General features: G+C 39.6%; 1 protein-coding gene across 3 annotated transcripts in view; it reads left to right on the forward strand.

Annotated features, from left to right (window-relative positions):
- Positions 1 to 22,990, forward strand: part of Ccdc146 (coiled-coil domain containing 146) — a 169,281-nt gene that overhangs the window by 138,256 nt on the left and 8,035 nt on the right. For all 3 annotated transcript variants that reach the window (XM_029562356.1, XM_029562357.1, XM_029562355.1), the window contains 10 exons: positions 330 to 506; positions 2,011 to 2,084; positions 3,431 to 3,658; positions 5,560 to 5,746; positions 14,811 to 14,906; positions 15,898 to 16,068; positions 17,383 to 17,471; positions 17,566 to 17,730; positions 18,697 to 18,921; positions 20,355 to 20,583. In XM_029562356.1, coding sequence (XP_029418216.1) covers positions 330 to 506; positions 2,011 to 2,084; positions 3,431 to 3,658; positions 5,560 to 5,746; positions 14,811 to 14,906; positions 15,898 to 16,068; positions 17,383 to 17,471; positions 17,566 to 17,730; positions 18,697 to 18,921; positions 20,355 to 20,583 — 1,641 coding nt within the window. The remainder of the gene's footprint in view (positions 1 to 329; positions 507 to 2,010; positions 2,085 to 3,430; positions 3,659 to 5,559; positions 5,747 to 14,810; positions 14,907 to 15,897; positions 16,069 to 17,382; positions 17,472 to 17,565; positions 17,731 to 18,696; positions 18,922 to 20,354; positions 20,584 to 22,990) is intronic.

Here is a 22,990-nt window from a genome sequence, read left to right on the forward strand (position 1 = left end):
AGGATAGTAGTGCAGGCTAGGAGAGTTAGCCGGTGGTGCAGGCCCAGGGAAGCAGAGAGAGGTGAGGGCGGGGCCAGGACCAGAAGTGGTACTCCCCAAGAGGCCTGAGGATAGTAGTGCAGGCTAGGAGCAAATAATAAACTATTTTTAAATAAAAATGAAGCACATTTTTAAAAAAGACTTCAAAATTAGTGTGGTGTCATAAATCATGTTGCATTCTAATTTTATAATGTATACAGTCAAAATAGTGAGTGAAATTATTTTTAATTCTGTTTTTAGGCAGATAAATGTTTGCTCAGACTAACTGGCCATTTTCATGACTTTTAAAGGAAATGGAGAAGAAGGTAAGAATCTTGAAAGAAACCACTGAAGAATTATGTACGGAAACAGTGCAGAAAAAATTGGAAATTAAAAACTTACGAGAAGATTTGACATCGAAGCAAAAGCTATTATTAAAGGAGCAGAAAGAACTACAAGAATTGTTGGAATTTCAGGTTGGCCTAAAGGTATGATATGGACAATTCATGAATATTTAAATCTCATGTCTATGTATGTGCAAGAATGCATAGGGGATCAAGGTTATCACTTTGACAGAGAGGGCTACTGTCACCCAAACTGGAATGCTGTGCGTTGTGAAGTAATCTATAGCCTCAACGTAAACTCATTTACAAAAGCTATAAGCGTGTTTGAGAGTACTGTTCATTTGAATCCCTAGGCCTGGGGATACTAGGCCTCCAAGTATTTTTTCAATATTTGAAGTGTCACAGGCACAAATGATTCTTCAGAGCAACCAAGTATCTGGCCTCTGTGTCCCTTTGTACACCTTGCCTTGTCTGTTTGATTCTACTCTAACTTCCTTTGACTGTAAAAGTGACAAGGAGCCTATATTTTTGTTTTAGGAAATGATTAATTAAAGTTAATCTTGCTTTGAAAAATGTATGATAATGCTCAAAACAATTTGAAGAGCCTAGAGCTATTTAAGAAACACCACTGAAGATTCATTGGCTTGGAGAACAATTATGATTTACTCTGACCTCTTAAGAATCTTGGAGTAGTTGGTCAGCACATGCCCAGGTGCTCCCTGCAATATAAGAAACAAGCAGAGATGCACTTTACCAGGAGCCCCTTGTAGCTTGTGTGGGCTTCAAGCCCATCACTTCATCACTCTCTTCCCAGGTCTCGTACCTAATTTGGAGTTTGAGTTTTTTCACTTGAAGAGAGACTCTCAAACTGCATAAGATTCAGCCTTACAGAATCTGGATCTGCTCCAAGATGGACCAATAACCCAAGGAGAAGCATTCCACCTCCCAGTGTAGCACTGTCTTCAATTCTCATACTCACATGTAACTCCAGGCCTCAAAATCCAGTGAGATCCACAGACAAGGGGCTCTTCCAAAACCCCTTCCATGATGCTTAAACTGAATTGTCCAGGAATCCATACATCTGGCAGAAACTGGGGTTCCGAACTTAACTTCTGATCTTGGCCTTGAACATGATTTAGTCTCTCCTGGCACAGTCTTAGGCAGGACTCCCTAGGAGCAGCATCTAAGGCACTTAATAAAGGCAAGCTCTCAGGAAAACCCTATAGGGAATGGAGGGCAGCAGGATGGAGCTAGGGAAGGAGCTAAACCAAAACAGTTTCTCTTCTAGTCTCAGCCTGACCCTGGACAGAACCCTAGATCTTGAATTGTACCACACAGGCTATTCCCCAGAACCAAGGGGCATGGGCTCCTATCTCATCACATCAGCTAGCTACCGGTCACAGCATCCTCCCTACTTCTTTCCATCTCCCCCATCCCAGGAGAAAAGGGAATCCTAGTAGTTATTCCATTCTATTACCTCCTCTTTAAAATAATAACAAATATAACTATTTTTTAAGTCAGCATGAATAGTGGGTAGAATATAGTATATAAGGTAGACAATAACAATCTTACAAAATTTTCTTTTCCCTCTCTTATTTATTTGTCTTAACTGACTGCATGATTAAACATGGCTGTATTTCTTTTCCAGGATGATGTGGTCTACCATCAAACTATTCCTGTACAAATTGCAAAAGAGATAGAAAAAATAACACGCAAAAAAATGTACGATTTAATACTTTCATTCTGAATCCCTCCAAGCCCACCCTTGCCCAAATAATATGTAAATATTATAATTTTTAGAAATTGTAATTTTAAAAATATCCATTCTTGACCCTGTGTGGGAAATTGTAGATAGATAGATAGATAGATAGATAGATAGATAGATAGATAGATAGATGTATGTATGTGTATATTGCTTGGGAGCAAGGTGGCCCAACAAGTGAAGTAGGAGGGAATATATATATATATCAAGGTCTTAAAAATAGTACAGCAAGTTGTAATCATTAATTGTGAGTCAAGATTCTGTTTCCAACTTGTAAATCATATTTGTATGGAGAACTGCAGTGCCTTTAACAGAGCTATAGAATTTCAGAGTCCTGAAGTGTATGGAGCCAGCCAGCAGCTGAACGACAGTTTTGCCACCTGCTCACCCCCAGAGTTGATTTGGGTATGGAGATCACTGAGATATTCTCAGGACTTCAATGATCAAAAAGAAAAAAATTAATAAATATAAAATACTCTGGAAAAATAATATGATTGCTCTGGTGACTGATCTTAAAAAAAAGAAGGGAAAATGAAGCAGTGATGATTCTAAAAACCAAGCTCACCAGATCCAAAGTTGAGAAATTAGGTCAGGTCCAGGAAGCTAGCCAAGATGAGGGTAGAGACATAGCAGGTGGCAGCAGTCAGGGTTTAGGAGAGAAGCAAGGTGACTATGCCTGTCTTCAGGGGTACGATGGGAAGTTACCCTCTGTCCTCGTTTCATTTCTCTTGCTGTGGTAAAATACCCTGACAAAAACGAACTTAAAAGAGAAAGGAGTTTATTTCAGTTTATAACCCAGGTAACAGTCCATCACTGTGAGGAAGTCAAGGCAGGAATATCCAACAATTAGTCATAGCACATCCATGGTCAAGAACAGAGAAACCAAGGCGTGCATGCTCTCCTGCTGGCTTGCTTGTACTCAGATCGATGCCTCCACTCTTGCACAGTTCAGGACCCCCTCGCTAAGGAGCTGTGCCACTCACACACAGTAGCTGGGTCTTCCCACATCAATTAAACTTAATTAAGACAATCCCCCACAGACACACCCACAAGTCAGCCCAATACAGACAGTCTGTCATTGAGACTGTCTTCTCATATAATTCTAAGTTATATCAAGTTGACAAAGCTAACCATCACACCCTCTGGGGTCCTCTCATCTTTGACCTTCACATACTTCTAAGATCATTGAATTTATGACTATTGTTTTTGCCCAATAATAGGTAGAGCATAAGCATGCATAAGCTCAAAATAAAACTCTTCTATCTTTCTCTCTCCCTCCCTGCCTCCCTCTCTCTCTCCCCTACAGAGATATGGAAAAGAAAAATATTGTCTTGGACTATGAAGTCAAAGAGCTAAATGAATCTTTAAAGAAATTTGAAAACAAAGTTAATGCTGTGGTAGAGGAGAAGGACGATGTAATAAAAGAGGTCGAGAGCAAGCGGGCCTTACTCGAAGTCAGGGAACAAGAGTACAACCAGCTAAATAAACTATTGGAATTAACCAAAGAAAATGAAGCTTCCTCACTAGCTGAAAGGTTACTTATATTCTTGTGCATTCTGTCATCTAAAATGTTAATCAGTGAAGCTTTGAAAATTCAAAACATCATCAACTGATTTTATATTGATATAATAGGACTTTATAGATTTTATCAATTTTACCATTAATTAAAAATATGCTAGCAGGCTGGAGAGATGGCTCAGCAGTTAAGAACACTGGTTGTTCTTGCAGAAGACCCGGGTTCGAATCCCAGCACCCGCATGGCAACTAACAGCTGTCAGTAACTCCAGTCCCAGGGGATCCAACAGCCTCTTCTGACCTCCACAGGCATTGCACAACATGGGTGCACTTACCTACATGCAGGCAATACACACATACACATAAAAAAATTTAAAAATATGCTAGCAAATAATTTTGGAGTACTTTTCCTATTCTTTAATCATAATTTCTTTAATTCTCTGGATTTAAGGATAAAAGCCACTGTATGATTACAGAAAATTATATCAATGGAATGTGCTATGGCAGTTCAGGGATTTGTCACAAATGAGTGGATTTCTGACATAACCTCATCTTTTTCCTGACAGGAGAGATTTCATGGTGGGATTCCATCCTGGAGCATTTTGCTTCTGACTTTGTGTGTGTGTGTGTGTGTGTGTGTGTGTGTGTGTGTGTGTGTGTGTACACATATCTGTGCACCTGAGAACAGGGATCAGCCTCAGATACCATCCACCTTATCTTTTGAGACAGGGCGTCCCACTAGGACCTGACACTTGCTAACTAGGCTAGGATGGCTCCAGAGATCTGACTGTCTCTACCTTCCCAGCCATGGGAATGCAAGTGGGTGCTACACACTCATCTTTTTATGCATGAGTTTCAGAGGTTTATCTCTATTCTTTTTGAGTTCTTTGAGTTCGTTGTATGTTCTATAAATTCATTGAACTCTTTGAACATGTTTATCATTGATCTTTTAAATCTCTGTCCTGGGGTTCCTCTGGGTAGTTCTCACTTTAGAGCACTTCTGTAGGACCGGTACAGTTTGATGAGAACATATTTTGATTTTTAATATTATTTGTATTTTTTCAATGTGGTTTGATTTCTTTTGTTGCTTGTGATTGTGGTTTGAAACTCAAGCCTGCTTTGTTGAATTGACATTTGATTCTGCTTACTTTGTTAATGTAGCTTGATTGCTTTCTGATCCAGTATGAATAATTAGTTGGTCTGGACTTCAGGTTCTTTCTTGATTTTTTTTTTTTTTTGGAGGGACTATATCAGATGGATCCAGTCAGGTTAGTCAGGACCTTTCCAGGAGGGTGAAGGAGCCCAGGCCCGAGTCGAGGTGACGGATATCAGCTGGGCCTGTTCTAAGTAGCTAAGCAAAGAAGGCATGAGCCCAGGAGCCAAGCTACTGGGGCTGGTCACAAAGCAAGGGAATGGTGACCCTGCATGACAGGATCTGGCTATCTCTCCCAGCTAATCAGATGCTCTCTGGCAGCCTCAGGAGGACAGAACCAAGGCCCAAGGAGAGAAGATGGGAACAAAAAGGTCTGACTCTTAGTAGCTAGCAGAGAAGGCCTGAGCTCTGGAAAAGCTGGACTAGAGATGCTCCCAGAGCGGCTGGATGGGGGCAGTGGGATTTGGGTAACTCACCTCAGCTAGTCAGGAGCTCTCCAACCCTACTTCCTACCTTTAAGTAAAATTTCAAGGAAACTGGGGACTTGTGTCTCTATCAATCTGTCATTATATTTTGGAGTTTTATAAAATTTCAGTTCTAAATGATACCAACACACAAAACTGGTTGCTTTGGGCGTTACTTCTGACTTAGGATTCTGATGTGGGAAATCTGTGAGTATACTGAGCATGCTCTATTTAATTGACTTAGAAAACCATGTGAAAGTATGGATGAAAAGTCACTTTCATTTTCTCCCTTTACCTGGACAGAGGAATATTGGATCTCAATCTACGAAACTGTCTCATCGACAAGCAGAACTACCATGATGAACTTTCCCGTAAGCAAAGAGAGAAAGAACGAGATTTTCGAAATTTGAAGAAGACAGAGCTGCTCTTAAAAGTGTCCTGTGATGCGCTCACTCAGACTCAAGCCTTGCATCAAAGTCTTCTACTAGAGGTGGGTGTGAAAAAAACAAGCCATCTTTTCTATGGAAGTAAAAATATTTTGGTTTTGCTCTCGGTAGAAGAGGAAAAAAAAAATCAGTGACAGTGAGTGGCAGTTTTCCGAAGCATCAGCCTCTTAGAGTGTTGATAGTCCTATTATCTTTTTCTAGCCCAAGGCTAGCCAAATGTTTTGTTTTGATCAGGCATTATCCTGGCTAGACAAGTAATTGGACTTGCCAGTTGCGGAAGAGCTAGAGAATTCGCTATGCATAGAGCTGAGCCTATCGCTATCCTTAATTTAAAAAGAGTTGGATCTAGCAGTTAAGGAGCAGGTCCAAATTGAACAAATGTTTATGGCCAGTTGGTCAACTAGATAAGGGCAATCCAGAACCTATTGTTGGGCTGCCTGGCTGATTTTGTTCAACATCAGAGGTGGATTCCAGTCAGATGGATTCATGACTGAAATAATTAATTATTTCAAGGTATTACTACCTCGGTGTTCCAAGAGCTGCGTGGTTTGGGCCTGCTGCCCCTGAGTCTCAACTCTCAGACAGCACCCCTCACACTTGCTAAAGGACCCAGTGCTCCTGGAAGGGCAGAGCATCCTTGAGAGGGCTGCCTCCTTATGCTGAAGGCCATGTTCGTGCATTCTTTGGTAACAATAGGACCAGATCTCTGAGACCAGATAGCTGAGAGGACCCATTCTCTTCAGAACTGTCATGCTCCAGGACTGGGAGGTTCATGCCCTCAGAAATTTTAAGAGGCATTTCCAACTGTGGTAGACATATCTGAAGCTGACCTATGCCTGGTTCTCCTGAACACATGCAAAGTTTATATTTTCTTGCACCCTTTGCAGTTAAGCAGGGCCACTTAACTAGTTCAGGCCAGTTAATGTGGGGAAAAGTGAAATGTCACTTTTAGCTTAAAGCATCTAATAGCCAGTGTGAGACCCTTCTGGTGTTTTCCCCCTTTCCTGTGGTAACTATAGAAGGATGTGATGAAATGGAGGTGCATAAGGTGGGAGAGACCAGGAATACTGAGCTAACAGAAGTCTGGAAGAGGGGCTGGAGAGATGGCTCAGCAGTATAGAGCACTGGCTGCCCTTCCAGAACACCTAGATTCAGTTTCCAGCATCAACATGGCAGCTAACAACCTTCCATAACTCCAGTTCCAGGGGATCCAATGCCTTCCTCTGGCCTCCATGGACGGTGTATGCACAGGTGCACTTACATACATGTCGACAAAACACACACACATAAAATAAAAGTAACTTTTAAATTAATTTTAAAAAATTTAAGTCTTGTAGAGTCATCTTAACTGGCCACAGGCATTGGTAGAAACAACCTTCATGGTTTAGAGTTATGATATTTGGGATTCTTTATTTCTGCAGTGTAACTTAGCTGGTCCTGACCGAAAACCAACCTTATACAATGTGTAAAAGGCAACAATATGAGTATTAGAAATGACTAGAACTTGGTCTTGCTGCCAGGAAACACTCATAATCCCTCCCCTGTGCCAATGAGACAAAATGTGTTTTTATTTATGATTTTGAAAAAAAAAGAGAGAACCATTATTTATGTTTCTTAGACTTTTGATAATTTTATTACAGTACTAACAGGTAGATTGATTTTCATCTCTCTGCAATTACTTTAACTCTAGTAAAGCTTTTTGCCCTAAGAGTTTATACTGGGGACTACAGAGATGGCTCAGATGTTAAGAGCACTTATTGCTCTTGTGGAAGACCTGAGCTCGGTTCCCAGCACCCATGTCAGGTGGCTCACAACTGCCTGTGACTCCAGCTCCAGGGGCATCCAAAACCTCTGCCCTCTATGGACACCTGCATTCACATGTACATATCCACACATAGACACCCACACACATACATATAAATACACATAATTTAAAAATAAATGCTTAAAGAGTTTATATTGCCTGATATTAATGAAGTAAAATTAACAACATTAATTTTTTGTTGTTAAATTGAGTAGTGTATCCTTTCCATTTACTTTCAGTCTCTCTGTGTCCTTATTTATATGTTTCATATACCACACATATTTTTCAATATCTGGTCTGAGAATATATGTCTTTTCATTCTTGTGTGTAGTCCAAATACTGAGATTGAGTGCAATTATGGATATAATTGGACTTAGGATAGTACTGTTTCTTTCTTTTTGTCCCACCTGTTTGTGTTCCATTTTCTCCCCTTTGTTTCCTTCGTTTATTTTATGTTTTCATTGCTCTGGTTTCCCCACTTTAGATACTCACTGGTTTGTATGCATTCTCTCTATTCTTTGGGTACTGACCACAAGGAGGAAAATAGTCATCCTTGACTTTGTAAAGTCCAGAATAGATGAATACTATTTCCCAGGTAGTTCTAGAATCTTTGAAGACTTTAACTCTATTTACCTTTGTAACTAATTCCTCCAAAAATACTTTTAATGTAACTTTGTATGTCGTTCTTATTAAAAAATTTGTTTATTGCAAGCTATCTTCTCAGTCCAGAGCGCAGCACATCAGATTGTTAAGTTAGAACTCTGAACAAATACAGACCCTGTGGCCACTGCACCTTAGTCATAGAGAGGTTTATAGTAAATAGACTATATTTGTTCAAAGCCCTGGTGGAAACCTAAATGTGATGAATAGGAGCCTCTTAAAACCAAAAACTATAGCTTGCATTATGGAAACAATCCCTGTTGTTGACCCAATAGCTAATCTGTAAGATTTTTTTTTAATGATAGAAGTTTCATTGTTTTTTCTAGACAATTTTTGGTGATCTTACTAAAGTCAACCTGTTAAAGTTTTGTTATGGTGAAACAACAAAGCTAACAACCATTCATAACTCCAGTTCCAGAGGATCCGATGCCCTTTTCTGTCCACCACAGGCATTGAGCGACACAGCCTCACTTACATGCAGGCAATACACACATACATATAAAATAAAAATAATAAGCAAAATATTTTTAAATTGTAGAGTTAGATGACCTAAATAGAAACAGTAAGATAATTTATCACCTAAAGTAGTAATTTTTAGCGGTTTCAAAAAATGATGATTATGTGTTGCTAAAAGTCACAAGATTGGTTTGAAAAGGTGACACTGAACAGACTTACATGTACCTCTGCCAGAAAATCTGGCTCAAGTGACATTGAAGGGACACACAAATAGAATTAATGCTCAATGCAACTATGCTTGTTCTGTTGCATTGTTGCAATGTTGTGTTGTAATAAGCAGCCAGAAAAAATTAAAAATAATAAGATAAAAATCATACATTTATTAAAAACCTATGAGAATTCTGGGACCAAATACCCCAAAGACACAGTCACTTTGTGGACTTTTCCCTCCTTGGGGCTAAGCATGCACAGGTATAGGAGAGGCCTTGGTAGAATATGTGCTCAGGATCGCCCTGAGTCAGGCAGTCAGGTTTGCCTCCTAGATCCATAGAATTTTTCCCTGTGCTGTTTCCAAACCTTTGAATTTGAGATTATTACAAATAATAAAAGTAATTACAAATATGCAAGAAGACACTCAGTAAATACTGCTTTCTCTCCTTTATAAAATGAGCTTTTGAGAGACTGAAGAGAATTTTAAAGTTAGGGTAGGACTGTAATTATGGCAAACTTATTTCTGTGTAGACTGCATTACCAGGCCCCATTGCTGAGCCTCAGGAATGTCTGTGTTCACACTCATTACTGTACAACTGCCAGCTTCTCTGTAGGGCCTGCTCATTCCCTGTCTAATCCATCCTCCATTTTGCTACAAATTGATACTCTTTTTTAAAAAATATTTTATTTATTGTTTTTATTTTATGTGTATGAGTGTTATGCCTGCATGTAGGTAAGTTCACCCATGTCATGCAATGCCCACGGAGGACAGAAAAGGCTGTTGGAGCCCCTGGAATTGGATTTACAGACAGTTGTTAGCTGCCATGTGGGTCCTGGGATTCGAGCCTGGGTCTTCTGCAAGAACAGTCAGTGCTCTTAAGTGCTGAGCCATCTCTCCAGTCCCCAAAATAGATATTCTTAAGGGACACATTAATGTGTCAAGACAGTCAGTGAGTCCTTATTTCACATAGTCATAGAATGAAAGGATCAGAAGGAATCATAGAGATCATATGGTCTAAATAAGACAAAATGCCCCTAGTCCCAAGAATCAGTTCAATTCATTGGCATCAGCTCCTATAGTGACTCTACATGGTGTAAAGAACTCTGAAACTGAATGCTGTGAAAAAAGTTCTTAATCCAGTCATTTTCCTGATTCAGTGCTATTCCCTCAGCTACATCTTTTGAAATTGCTTCATACCATATATAACATGTAACATGCTTGTAGCTCAACTGCTTGAGTTTTCAATTTGGAGACTGATCCTGTTTTGGACCCCTGTTCACAGCACACATCTTTTGCTTCTCCATACAGCAAATATTCTCTTGTTGTAATTTTAACTAATTCAGAATTTTGTACTTACATTGTTATGAACAATGTTAGGTCTCTACATATCTGAATCATATATTAAATGCACAATTGCCTTTTCTAAAAAATTGCATGTTTCTGGGAATTTGTAAACATCTTGATTTGTATATTTTTGGCATATACATTAATGTAACTCCAAACTCTTCTCCAACTTCACAAATTTCCTCAGTAATTAAATCACATTTGATGGTCTATTCATTTAATATTCTTGAAAAAAATGACTTCTGAGCCTCATCAGTGATGTTCAGCTAGAGACCAACAGGAGCACACTTGTAGTTGAATGAGCTGAATTTATTACACATTTCTGTCGGGGCTCCAGTTTGCTTTGCTCAGCGGGGGACCTACTGGTTTCAGGGCAGAGAGACTTGATCTGTGACAAAGTAACAACTCTGGAACTTGGTTTCCTTCACACAAGGTTATTATAAAATTCAGATGATTTTTATACATCGTAAGGAACTGGCAGTCACGTGGGGTATGGCAGTCACACAGAAAGGTTTAGGGAACAAAGAAACAGGACATACAGTCTGTAAGTTGGCACCAGAAGGATGCTTAAACCTTTATTCAAGGTTATTAATGCCCATCTGGCAATTTATTGGCCACAGTGTATTCTTTCTTAGAGTTAAAAGCATGGTCAACTTTTAGCTTTTTAGCTCAGGAATAAGCCTTTAACCTGGCCTAATCTCTTAGCTAATAATAGCTGAGTTATTTGTTCAGGACAGGGAGATGAGCTGAGGGTTGTTGACCAAGATGCTTTCCCTCAGAACAGGGAGCCTGTACTTATGAATAGGCCACTTTCTCCTACCAGTCTCACAAGGTTCTACAAGATAGGGATTATCAGAGCTACTGTTTTCGGTGCCCCTCCCTTTAGCAGAGAATGCAGCCTGGACTTAAAAGTTTTAGGCTCATCTCACACTACAACCTGGCACCCTGGTTTCCTACATATTTCAGCAAGGGAGAACACACCACGAGGAACTGTGGGAAGTCAAAGTAGAGAGCATTAGAAAGGAATCACAGCATTTGGGTTTGTGGTATATATTTGGAGGATGTATATCTGCCTACCTCTGCCTTTCAAGTGCTGGGATTAAACACATGCACCTCCACACCCAGAATCACCCATAGAATATAAAACTAAAAATTTTAAATGCATTAAGATCCTCTTCCTTCATTGACTGACTGTCTTAATGAATCTTAGCTTATAATAGGAGGAGAAAATAACAGATGGAGGAAAGCTATAATTGGTTAAAAAAGAAAAGGCTGTAAGTGAAGAATGGATGGCATTTTTGTGGCTTAGACAATGTTCATGTTTTTGTTTTTATTCAAACACAATTATGGAGTGGTCTTTCTTTTGTCTTCATCCATTCTAATCACAGAGTGGCTTTGTCTGAAGTCAATGTTCTGTGAAATTGTTGATGTTGAACAGAACACCAGGGCCTAGCTGTGAGTGCCAGGCCAGCTCAGGCTCAGCCTCTGGCCTGCCTTCTCTGTGTGCTTCCCACTTCACTCCCATCCTGGGACCCTTACTGCATCATCTCTGTGATGCTCTTCTCCACTCCTCTGTGTTGGATCCATGGTTCCACACATCTCTTTTTTCTCTCTTGGATCACACCCTATTTTAGAGAAAACGTGCCTTCTAGTAGCTTCCTGAGAAAACAAGAAGGCAAGATAACTTGTGTTTCAGAAAAGTGCATGTTAGAAAAATATTTCCTTTCACTAGCAACATAGATAATATTTAATGGAAGTAGCATTTTAGATCAGAAATAATTTCCCTCAGACTGAAGACATTGGTTAGTTGTCTTGGTTAGTTCAATATCATTGTGATTGTTTGTTTGTTTGTTTATTTGTTTGTTTGTTTGTTTGTTTGAGACAGAGTCTCCCTGTAACCCAGCTGGCCTGGAACTTGAAAAGTAGACCAGGCTGGTCTGGGTCTCACAGTTAGGCCTTAGTGCTCAGTTCAACATCAACAATTTCATAGAACATCAACCTCTGCCTCCCAGTGCTGGGATTAAAGGTGTGGGCCACCACATTTGGCATCCCCCATAGAATATAAAACTAAAAATTTTAAATGCATTAAAATCCTCTTCCTTTATTGATTGCAAGGAAAAAAATCTATTATTGCCCTTTTCCTACAATTTCAGCAAGGCATTTAAGTTCCCCTTTGACCTGATGGCCTCTCCTGGTCACTGCCCATATCTGGCAACACTTGAAAACAGGGAGAGTCAGGCCAGCCACTCTCATTGGCCATGTCATGGCAGTCCCAAAAGGAAAGGTGTCACAGTGGACACACAGGCTCCAGCTGGGCTTTAGATTTCCCCCAGAGAGAGGTTTTGTTTTGTTTTGTTTTGTTTTTATTGTCCTGTGGCATTTGAGTATATAGAGAGACCCTCTCAGAAACTCAAGACACAGCCTCACTAACGTTTGGAAAACTTTAGAAAACTGTCAAAGTATTACACTTTATACTGAAGTTCACTATATCAAATAACCAGGATGTGTACTGCAACAGAATGTCTAATTTTTTTGATCTTATGAAAGTTATGGATGATTTTTCATGCATTGACAATATCTGGAAGAACCGCTATCAAAACAATTAACAGCAACTTCTGGGGGAGCACTGGCAGCAGAGGGGGTGGGCGGCGTGTTTTCATTTTACACATTTCTATTGTTTGGTTATGATAAACACATGTTTTAAACATGAAATAAAGGGGCTGGAGAGATGGCTTGGTAGTTAAGAGCACTGGCTGCTCTTGCAGAGGACCTGGGTTCGATTCCCAGCACCCACATGGTGACTAACAACCATTCCAGGGGATCTGACACCCTCTTCTGACTTCCACAGGCATTGTGTAACATGGGTGCACTTACATACATGTAGGCAATACAACTCCTACACATAGAATAAAAATAATAAGTTTTTTAAAAATATGAAATAAAAACAAACCTAATAGCCAGGTGTGGTGGTGCACACCTGTAGTCCCAGCACTTGGGAGGTAGGGGCAGGAGGATCTCTGTGAGTTCAAGGCCAGCCTCGTCTACATGGTGAGTTCCAGGCCAGGTGGGGCTGCAGGGGAACCCTGTCTCAAAAAGACCAAAAAAAAAAAAAAAAAAAAAAAAACCTAAGAACTAAAAAATATAACCTTATAAAACTTGCTGATGCACGCAATTTTAACCTCTAAGTAAATCACAAATATCTCAAGTCACTTTAGACCATATAATTAGAACTTTGGTACTTGATAGATGTTTTGATTTTTCTTCCACCTCAATGGAGACTTCAACCTGACTCCAGCCTATTTTCAAGATTACTGTCAGAAGATTTCCTTTTAAAAGATATGCTAGTTAGGCTTACAATTTGGATTCTACAAGTAAGAGAAAATTATTGTAGCTTTACTAAATAGGGTGAGGGGGCATTTTATTTGCATAATATAAAGCTCAGACATAGGTATATCAAGTAAAATTTACACCACAAAAAGTCTAGAATTCTTTCAATGTCTTTTGGTCATCCTTACTGTATCTCTTCTCCATGGTCACCAAATGACTGGTCCACAAGAAGTTATAACTGGCTTGGCTGGCTCTGTCTTTTTAACATGGAAATAGTCACTTTCCCAGGAGCTCTACCTAGGAGACTTCCATTTCATTGGCTCATCCTGGCTTTAACAGTCACCCTCTATTGCAAAGAAGTCTGAAGACTGGATACACAACTTGGAGCAATGCTGAAGTTCTGCTAATAAGGTCAAAATAGATATCCACTAGGCATCCATTCAGTTCTCCTGCCAATTGCTCACCTTGTTAACTTTTTCCACAAACCATGATATGTAATTCTGCAGAAACTGGAGGGCTGAGTTTTATAGAGAATTTAACCAGAACGTATTATATACACGTATTAAATTATCAAAGAAGAAAGTTAATAAAGGGTGTGTGTGTGTGTGTATGTATCAGAAGCTTGGAGAGCTGGCTTAGCCATTAAAGACTCAGACTCACAACTAAAAAAAAGTATCATGGGAGCACTAGCCAGAAATCAAAATTGAATGCAATTCATGGCGGTATTTTTTTATACTTCAAAACAGTGGAAAGAATCCAAATGTCTGAGACCTTAAACCAGGAAAATGTATTGGGACTTTTTAGTTGATAAAGTAGCTGGTAAGTAAACCCTCCTGATTTTCTGTCAATTCTTACATGCTTTCTGAGTCCCAGATAATATTTATTTGCAAATTCTCTGGCCCTTGGGTGCAGAGCATGAAGGACAGCCTACTGTAAACCCACCTGTGGGAGAGGATGTTCGTATTTCATTCTTTTCATCTGAACAGCTGGACACTTCATGACATGTGTGAGGAATAAATAAGATCACATATCTAAGTCCTTAGACTCTTGCCACATATTCAATGCTCAATAAATGTTAGCTATCAAGATTTATTTCTAAAGGATAAAAGTCATAGCTAATGAATCATTTATTTTGACAGATCTTTGTATTTTAGTTAGCTATAACTTTATAAAGAATAATTAGACTAGGAAGTTCCTGTAAGATTAGGAATCATGATTTGTCTTCTGTTTTCAAAAAGTATGTTGTGGGGTTGGCTACATGGCATTGAACATCTTTGTAAGAACCTATTTAAATTTTGATTTCCAGATTGAAGCTATCCCTAAGGATGACCTTTTATTGCCTGAGAGAAGGAAAGAGCTCCAAAAGGAAGTTGAAGTAGCAAAGAGAAATTTGACCCAACAGGTTAATACCGCACTCACTCATGTTTCTCCCTCAGAATGGTTAACAGGGTTGTGTTTTTAAAATCCTCCACAAAACCACATCAATAAGGGAGTCATCCTGCTAGGGACTGGTATGGGAAAGGGGTGGGGAGCGGTAGACACTATCATATGTCTGTATGGAATTGTCACAGTGAAATTCACATACATAATATATGCTATTAATATGTATTAATTTTGAAGTAAAAATGTGCTGTCAAAGAGACTATCACAGGCTGGAAAGATGGCTCAGCAGTTGAGAGCAATGACTACTCTTGCAGAAGACTCGGGTTCGAGTCCCAGCACCCACATGGTGGCTAATAACTGTCCATAACTCCAGTTCCAAGGGAATCCAACACCTCTTCTGACCTGAGTGGGCTTTGCGTGACACGAGTGCACTTACACACATGCAGGCAATACACTCATACACATAAAACAAAAATAATAAATAAAATATTTTTTTTAAAAAAAGAGACTATCACCCTGTTTAAAACAGGCATATTTCTTTTTTGTGATGGGGGAGTACTGAGGATTAAACTCAGGGCCTTACGCATGCTAGCCAAATGTTCTACCACTGAACAACACTTCCTAAAATGCTCACCTAAAAGTTCATTCTATTTTTTTTAGAAAAAAAAAGATGTGTTTGAAATGACAAAACTTATACAAACTATTGAGATTTTTAAATGAAAGGGATTGCATTAAAATTTGACAATATTTTATTTAATCAGTGTATAGTTTCAAATTTTAAAGCATACTTTTACATTTCTTTTTATAACCACTTGAAAACATAGTAAGAAAAATTTCTGTTATATTAACCCACTAGTTTGCATCATTTATAAAATAAAGGGAAAAAACTTGAGCAAAGATAGTAGATATACTATTTGAATTTTTATAAAGGAAATGAAAACATAGCGCATTGCACTAACTTTACTGTGCTCCTTCAAAAAATAAATAACAATTCTCATGTTTTTCAAAAGAAAATTCTATCAGAAGCAGAGGGAAAGCTAGTAGAACAGCAAATTTCAGAAGAAAACAGGCTTTTAAAGGAGCAAGACAATATGCGCAACTTGTTGTTCAACCTCAGCCGGATGACTCAAATCAAAATTGATGAAAAAGAACAAATGTCCAAGGATTTCCTGAAAGCCCAGGTAACTACATTTTTATAGCCATTAATTACTACAGAGTTCAAGGGAGTCTCATTTTAAGGCATCATCAATTTGAAAGCAGTGAGTATACTCTCCTTCAAATCCAAGTGACTATAAATTTGCCCTAAACAATACTCAATCATACACTGGAAAAACATTCCAGGATTCAGTTATCAATAGTCAGCAGTCTAGAGGTTAAAAAAACAAACAAATGAAGGCTCAATCACAGTGACCAAGGGATGGTGATTTCAGCAGTAATGAGGTAGGCATCTCTACTGGCCAGTTCTGCCAACTGCATGGACTACAGAGAGAATCCATGGTGGTTTGCCTTGGAACAACTTAAGAGCAGCACATACAGCAAGTACATGAGATGAGCATCACTGAAACCCATACAGGATGCTCTTAGCTACTGCTTCATCCCATGAATTCCTCTGACTCCTACAAAGTGGTACATGTACATAGTAGCCAAAAGTTTAACATTGGAGTCAGTTGTTCAACATAAGGACTATGCCCAGAAATTCTTTGTTAAGTAAATATAGGCTGGAGATACAGCTCAATGTTAGAGTGCTTGCCTAGAATGTGCAAGGCCCTGGATTTGATCTCCTGACTCCCCCAAAAGTGTGCATGATGGACACAGGCAAGTTCAAGTCTAGCCTGAGCTACATAGTGAGTTCCTGTCTCAAAAAACTAAACAAAGCAAATAAAATTTAAAAAATACGATATGACCTATTACTGAAGTAGAATTTATGCATTTATATGACCCAGGCATTGGTATTTATAAGTGCAACCTTTGGTCTCATTCTGAGTGTTTACATGGGATATAATTTTCTCTCAGTCCCCAGAAAGTACTCACATATATCAGAGCATTGATAAGTATTGAGATCAATAGATTTTGTAGAGAAGATTTGAGGACAAAGATCTGAATCAGACAACCCATAGCGATGGCCAAGCTCTTCAAGTCCTCTTTCACTGTTTAATCAAACACCTTGACATTTGAGAAGTGAGGAAGGAGTTCAGCATGATTGACAGAGAGAAGAAACGGATGTCAATGACAAAACAGAGGTCAGATGGTGAGGACCACTCACCCATGTTAAACGGTCTGACTGACATTGTGAAAGCCCGATAGAGCCCATGAGCTAAGTGGATTCCCATAGGAAAAAGAGGGAAAGACCATGGTCTGTCATGAATTGGAAAAGAGGCTGACGAGAAGAGGATGACTAAGGGAAGGGGAAGCCATGGCCATGCTCCGGGCATGAGCCAGCACAACCAGCTTTCTGATTATTTTTCTTTATTTCATACATCATTTTCACGTTTCAGCAAAAATATACTGATGTTATTAAGGAAATGAAAGCAAAAGATTTGGAAATCAGACTATTCAAGAAGAAAAAACGTGAAATTCATCGGAGGTAAAAGAATTCCATGAATATTTATCTATTCATCTAGTCAATGGGGGGGGGATTTTATTTTCCAAGTTTCAAAAATCACTTTATATTTTCACAGACTCAAAGAGTTTGCTAAATTGTATGACACAATTAGAAATGAAAGAAATAAGTTTGTTAACCTACTTCACAAAGCTCATCAGAAAGTAAATGAAATAAAAGAAAGACATAAAATGTCATTAAATGAACTGGAAATTTTAAGAAACAGTACAGTTTCTCAAGAAAGGTAAGAGTCATGGTGACCGTTGTCCTTTCCAAGCGTTTATTCTGTCCCATTGGAACTCTAGGCTATCTTGGAATGCCTAGAAGATCCCTGACTATCTAGACTATCCTAGAGATTATGAACTAGAGAGGAAGTCTTTGAGAGTGAAAACCTACTTAAACACTGCTTCACAGATAAAAACCCGGGCCCCTGAACACACTTGCTTATGTTTCTACTAGGAGCCATATTCTTTAATGAATGCAAACCTTTATATAAAACTATTTTACTATGATGATTTATTGGTTTTCATTTGCTCCATTAGGAAGAAATCTACATTTCTTCCTAATGCATTTAAAGTTAGAAAACAAGTTATTTATTAGGTAGCATCTCTTGCTTGTAGATTTCAAGCCTGTGATGTGCTTGTGGGAGGCAGCACAGTAGAGTGGTTAAAAACAACAGCTTTCTAGACTCAGTTCACAGCCACTTGCTAGCTGTGGGACCTTGGGCAAACTGACTTATCTCTCTGGACTTGCTTTCTTTGTACATAATCTTTGTCCTTACTTTGTAGGACTTTTGTTGTTGTTGTTGTTGTTGTTGTTATTGTTATTGTTTTTCTTTGACAGGGTCTCCCTAGTCCTAGCCTGCCTGGAACTCACTATGTGGACCAGGCTGGCCTCAGTCTCATAGATATTCACCTGCCTCTGCCTCCATCCTTAGAACACAGTCTCCTGAGAGGCAATGAATGACTCCAGTCTCATACTTTCACAAAAGAGGATGGCACAACAGTGCTCATAGTGGCAGTGTCCCTCATCTGACCTGAGGGAGGATCTGTAACAGAGGAGGTGATACTAAGTCCTGAAGGCATTATGTAGTGAGGACCATTACTGTACAATGGTCACTTCAGGAAGTACTGCTTAACACTGTTTCCAACATCTTCACTGTTTGTAAAGAAAATAACCATCTCTCCCTATTGTCCCATTATTTTAAAAGAAAACTGCAAAACGCTATGCTGAAACACTCCAACAACGTAACCATCAGAGAGAGCATGCAAAATGATGTGCGCAAAATCACAGCAAAACTCCAAGAAATGAAGGAGAAGAAGGAAGCGCAGTTAAACAGCATGGACAGATTAGCCAGCATGTTAACCTTGATCGAAGAAGAGATGGTGCAGCTCCGCAAAAAGTATGAGAAAGCTGTCCAGCGGAGAAATGAGAGGTAAGGACTGGGGGCACAGTGAGGGAAGAGTGCCAGGGATCCCATGGAGAAATACCACCCTTTATCCCTCTAGACTTGACAGGTGAGTAACAGGGACAGACGACATTCAGGTTTCCTTAGCCTTGGGAGGGAGCTGTGTGTTTTGCCTGAAAACAAGGCCTAGCTGTCTATGGAAGAGAAACACAGAGGAGGGTTTGGGACATTTGAAGATCAAAGACTTCTCTCAGGCCCTGAGTTCTTTCTGCATTAACTGACGTAAGTTTTTGGAAGCCTGTCCACTTTGGTCTTCTATTTATCGACCCATTCTCCAAGTTCATTTTCCCCAGAAGTAACTAAGACCTTGACGAGTAGTAGCCTTATTTCTTATTTCTTCCAGGCTGTAAGAATGTTAGTAAGCATTTTACTGGTTTAGTAGTCTCCCCACGGTTGCTTGTGTTCCAAGAAATTGTAATGTGGGACTGTAGAGCCTGTAGTAATTCAAATTTCATGAAATTTATGTGCTGTTCCATGTAAAACATTGGCATGTTGGGCCAGAGGGTACAAGGCGGTAAAGCACTAGTGCTGGTTTTTGTTGTCAAGGGAACTTGACCATCAGGACAGCCTTTGATGGAAAAATGAGGCAAAAGAGAGAGCTAAGGTTAGTCAGATACAACCATGTGCACATGACTGGAGGGAGGAAGCAGAGACTTAGAAACAAAGATGCCGCTTTGGGGTCGTGGGTATGCAAATGGTGTGGGAAGATCTTTGGGTCCTTGAGAAGTAGCGCTTTTCCAAAGGGCTGATGGGTAGGTTTTCTGGGTTAAAATAAATCCTATTTGGTTCCTGGCACAGGTCAAACCAGGCCCTGGTTAAACCAAAACTGCCTGTGATAGAAAATTCTCTCTTTGTTTCTTTTCAATGATTTCCTCTCAAGGAGGGGTCTTCCCACCCAAACCTACCAGTATGGTTACAAAGGGCAGATTATGGGGAAACCAGCAACAGAAACATTCAATAGTCAAAAAACATAATGAGCCTGCCAACTTATATAGAGCAGACTCACTCTAGAAATACACTCACTGGTGCCCTGCCTGGTGGCTTCTGGCCAGGCCTTGATTGGTAAGTCTGTCCCAAAAAAGGGTCAGCAGAAAATCAGGCTTTAGTGTCATTTTGTTCATGCATTGGGAATGGCATTCTTTCCCACCCCAGCAAATCTTTGGGATTTACTAAGCCACTGTGGCCAGTGGTCAGCCTCCAAGTAGATGTGCTAAGCCCTCTTGTACCAGAAAAAGTCCAGTATGTATAGTTTACTCAGAAATCCCCTACAAATATCACTGTCTTCTGGAATTATGTTCTGTTGATGTATATTTTGAGCCCAAATCCAGGGGGAACCACAGTAACTAAGAAAGACAGAGGCCTCAACACCCCCTCAGATTCTTCCTCTGAATTTGACACAGTGGTGTTCAACTGATAGAGCGGGAAGAAGAAGTGTGCATTTTTTATGAAAAAATAAATATACAAGAGAAGATGAAACTAAATGGGGAAATCGAAATACACGTCCTGGAAGAAAAGATCCGATTCCTGAAACTGAAGATTGCTGAGAAGAAAAGACAGATCTGTGTGACGCAGAAGTTACTGCCAACCAAGACGGCCCTGGACGCTGACCTGGCTGTGCTCCAGATTCAGGTGGGTGAGTGGTCAGGCTGCACCTCCTGTAAAGCCAAATTCTCTTCTGGGAGGCTCGTGCTGCACACACTCTTGGCTCCCACTGTGACCAATGAGGCACATAACAAAACCGACACAATGTATTCGGGTTTTCATACAGAGCTTATGATGTCAGGAAGAGTGTTACTTACAAAGGCATGTACCCATGGGCTTTTTTCCCTACATCTCAGCCAAGCTTCCTAGATCCTCAGCCACCAGTGCCCCAGCCAAGATGGCAGACTTCCCGCTGCCTCCCCAGCTTCCTCCCTGTCTGTCCATACACCCTCCCCTTCATGCAATTGAAGCTGACTGATTGGGTGGGAGGGGTGACTGTCTTTCTCCCTTTCTGCTGAGTGTCTTAGGGTTCAGACATTCAGCTGTTGCTAGTTCTTTCAGAGGACATGCCTATCCAACACCACCTCAAGCTTTTCTTTCCCCTTACTAGTTTGTAAATTACATAGGTTCTTGCATGAAAAGCAAGCCATGCCACTCAGTACTGGGAAGAGCCTCAGAGCCTCTGAGTCGTGTCATGTTTGAAGATGCCTTCTAACACTGCTCCAGGAAAGGGCTTCAGGAATCTGAGCAACATGGTCTTTTTTCTCATGAAGCATGGTCTACCTTTCTTGGAATCTGGACTGTCCCAGGACTTAACTCTGGTTCCTCATTCTCATAACTCCATATCTGAGTAATCTAGGCTCTCACTGCCTGAAGCATAATTACTCTGTTGATGTCTGGAAAGAGCCTGAAGACCATGTAGCTCTGATGTTTAGTCTCTGGTTTTTTTGAGGCAGGGTCTTGCTCTGGCTGTTTGGGTACTCCCTGTGAAGCCCAGGCTGGTCACAGTGTCCTGACAACTTTCTTGCCTCAGCCTGAGTGCTGAGATTACTAGTGTATGCCACCACACCCAATATGATTTTTGGTAGTCTTGACCTTTGAAGGAAAATGTTACTTGAAGCTTTTTGCTCCTTAATTTTTAATCACACATAAAAGACTCTTTACTAAGCTCTGTTGCTTCCAATAACAAAAACTAAAATATGAATATCAGTCTATTTTCTTTATATTCAAAAATATTGCTTTTATGGAAATATAAAAATTAAATGAAACTATTTGTGCCCTTCACTTTTCCCCATTGACTCAATGTAGCATGAAAAAAATTCAGTCCTGTTTTCTAAAATGTCAGACTAGCTTTTGGCTATTTTTTCTAGTTTCATAACTAAGGTTTCTAGTTTTTCTAGTTTCATAGCTAAGGTTTCTAGTTTTATAGTTAAGGTTTTCAGTTAATGAAAACTTGTAAAAGTACAAAAATTTTAAAGAAAATGAAATTCTATCCCCAAAATATAATTATTATAAAAATCTGGGAGCAATCCTCTTCTCAGCATACAAGTAAATGTTTCATAGTATAAACTATGGACACAGCTTTAGTTCTCTTAAATTTTTTACTTGATTATGTCAAATGGATTTATGGTACTAGATGTTGTATCTACATTCATATTTTAATGCCTTTGAGTGTATATACTCTACAAAAATGGCATACATCACTGTCCAGTTTGTGTAAATATGTCAATGTCCTAATTCCAGTGTTTGCCTCAGTTTTAGCCCTAAGTGATCTATTTGGCTCAATTGGTCTGTCCCTGTAGGCTCACACAGTGTCTCCCCATTATTCCTTCGTTCTGACTCCAGCTTCTAATAAGTGGTCAGCCTACATACATAATGCCTGCTCCATTTCTATACTTTACCAGGGCAGACTCCGGGCTGGATCCCTCCTCAATCTACACCATGCATGCAAGGCCTTTGATAGATTTTATTAAAGACTTGGACAGAGGTATGTGAAGTTACATTCCAGAAATACAAAGAACTTCATATTAAAGCAGAGATTCCCTACACCCTCCAAGTTCTTTGAAACTGCTCTATCACTACAGAGGGTGCCTCAGGTGTTCTACCACATGCAACACCTCACCTCTCTCCATTTCACAGGTTGGTCTTTCCATCTTTCCTATCTCACTTGCCTTCAAGCCTCACCATCCTATATTGCACTACCAGTAAGCATACTTACATTGCTCCATTTTACAGAGTAATTTGGCTCACTCCAGCTCTTTCCCAAACATAGCTTCAGGTCTGTTTTCATCCATCATAAACTATCAAAAGTTTTCAGAATAAAGAAGACTTTAAATTCAATAAGCTCTAAAACAGACCCATTTCTCCACTGCATAAGCATATCCTGTATGTTACCTGCCAGTCAATACCTCCGTCCAATAAATAAAACTAATTGTTCTTTTCAGGAAAACATTCATACTTCATTTGGTTGATATGTCCACTAAATTTCTCTGCATCTAAAAATAGCTACATCTTCCTCTTTTTCATTGTTCTATTGATTTTTTGAGTAAGCACT

The sequence above is a fragment of the Nannospalax galili genome, unplaced genomic scaffold (genome assembly GCF_000622305.1).
Source record: "Nannospalax galili isolate Female #2095 unplaced genomic scaffold, S.galili_v1.0 scaffold312, whole genome shotgun sequence".
In the NCBI taxonomy this organism is placed as follows: domain Eukaryota; kingdom Metazoa; phylum Chordata; class Mammalia; order Rodentia; family Spalacidae; genus Nannospalax; species Nannospalax galili.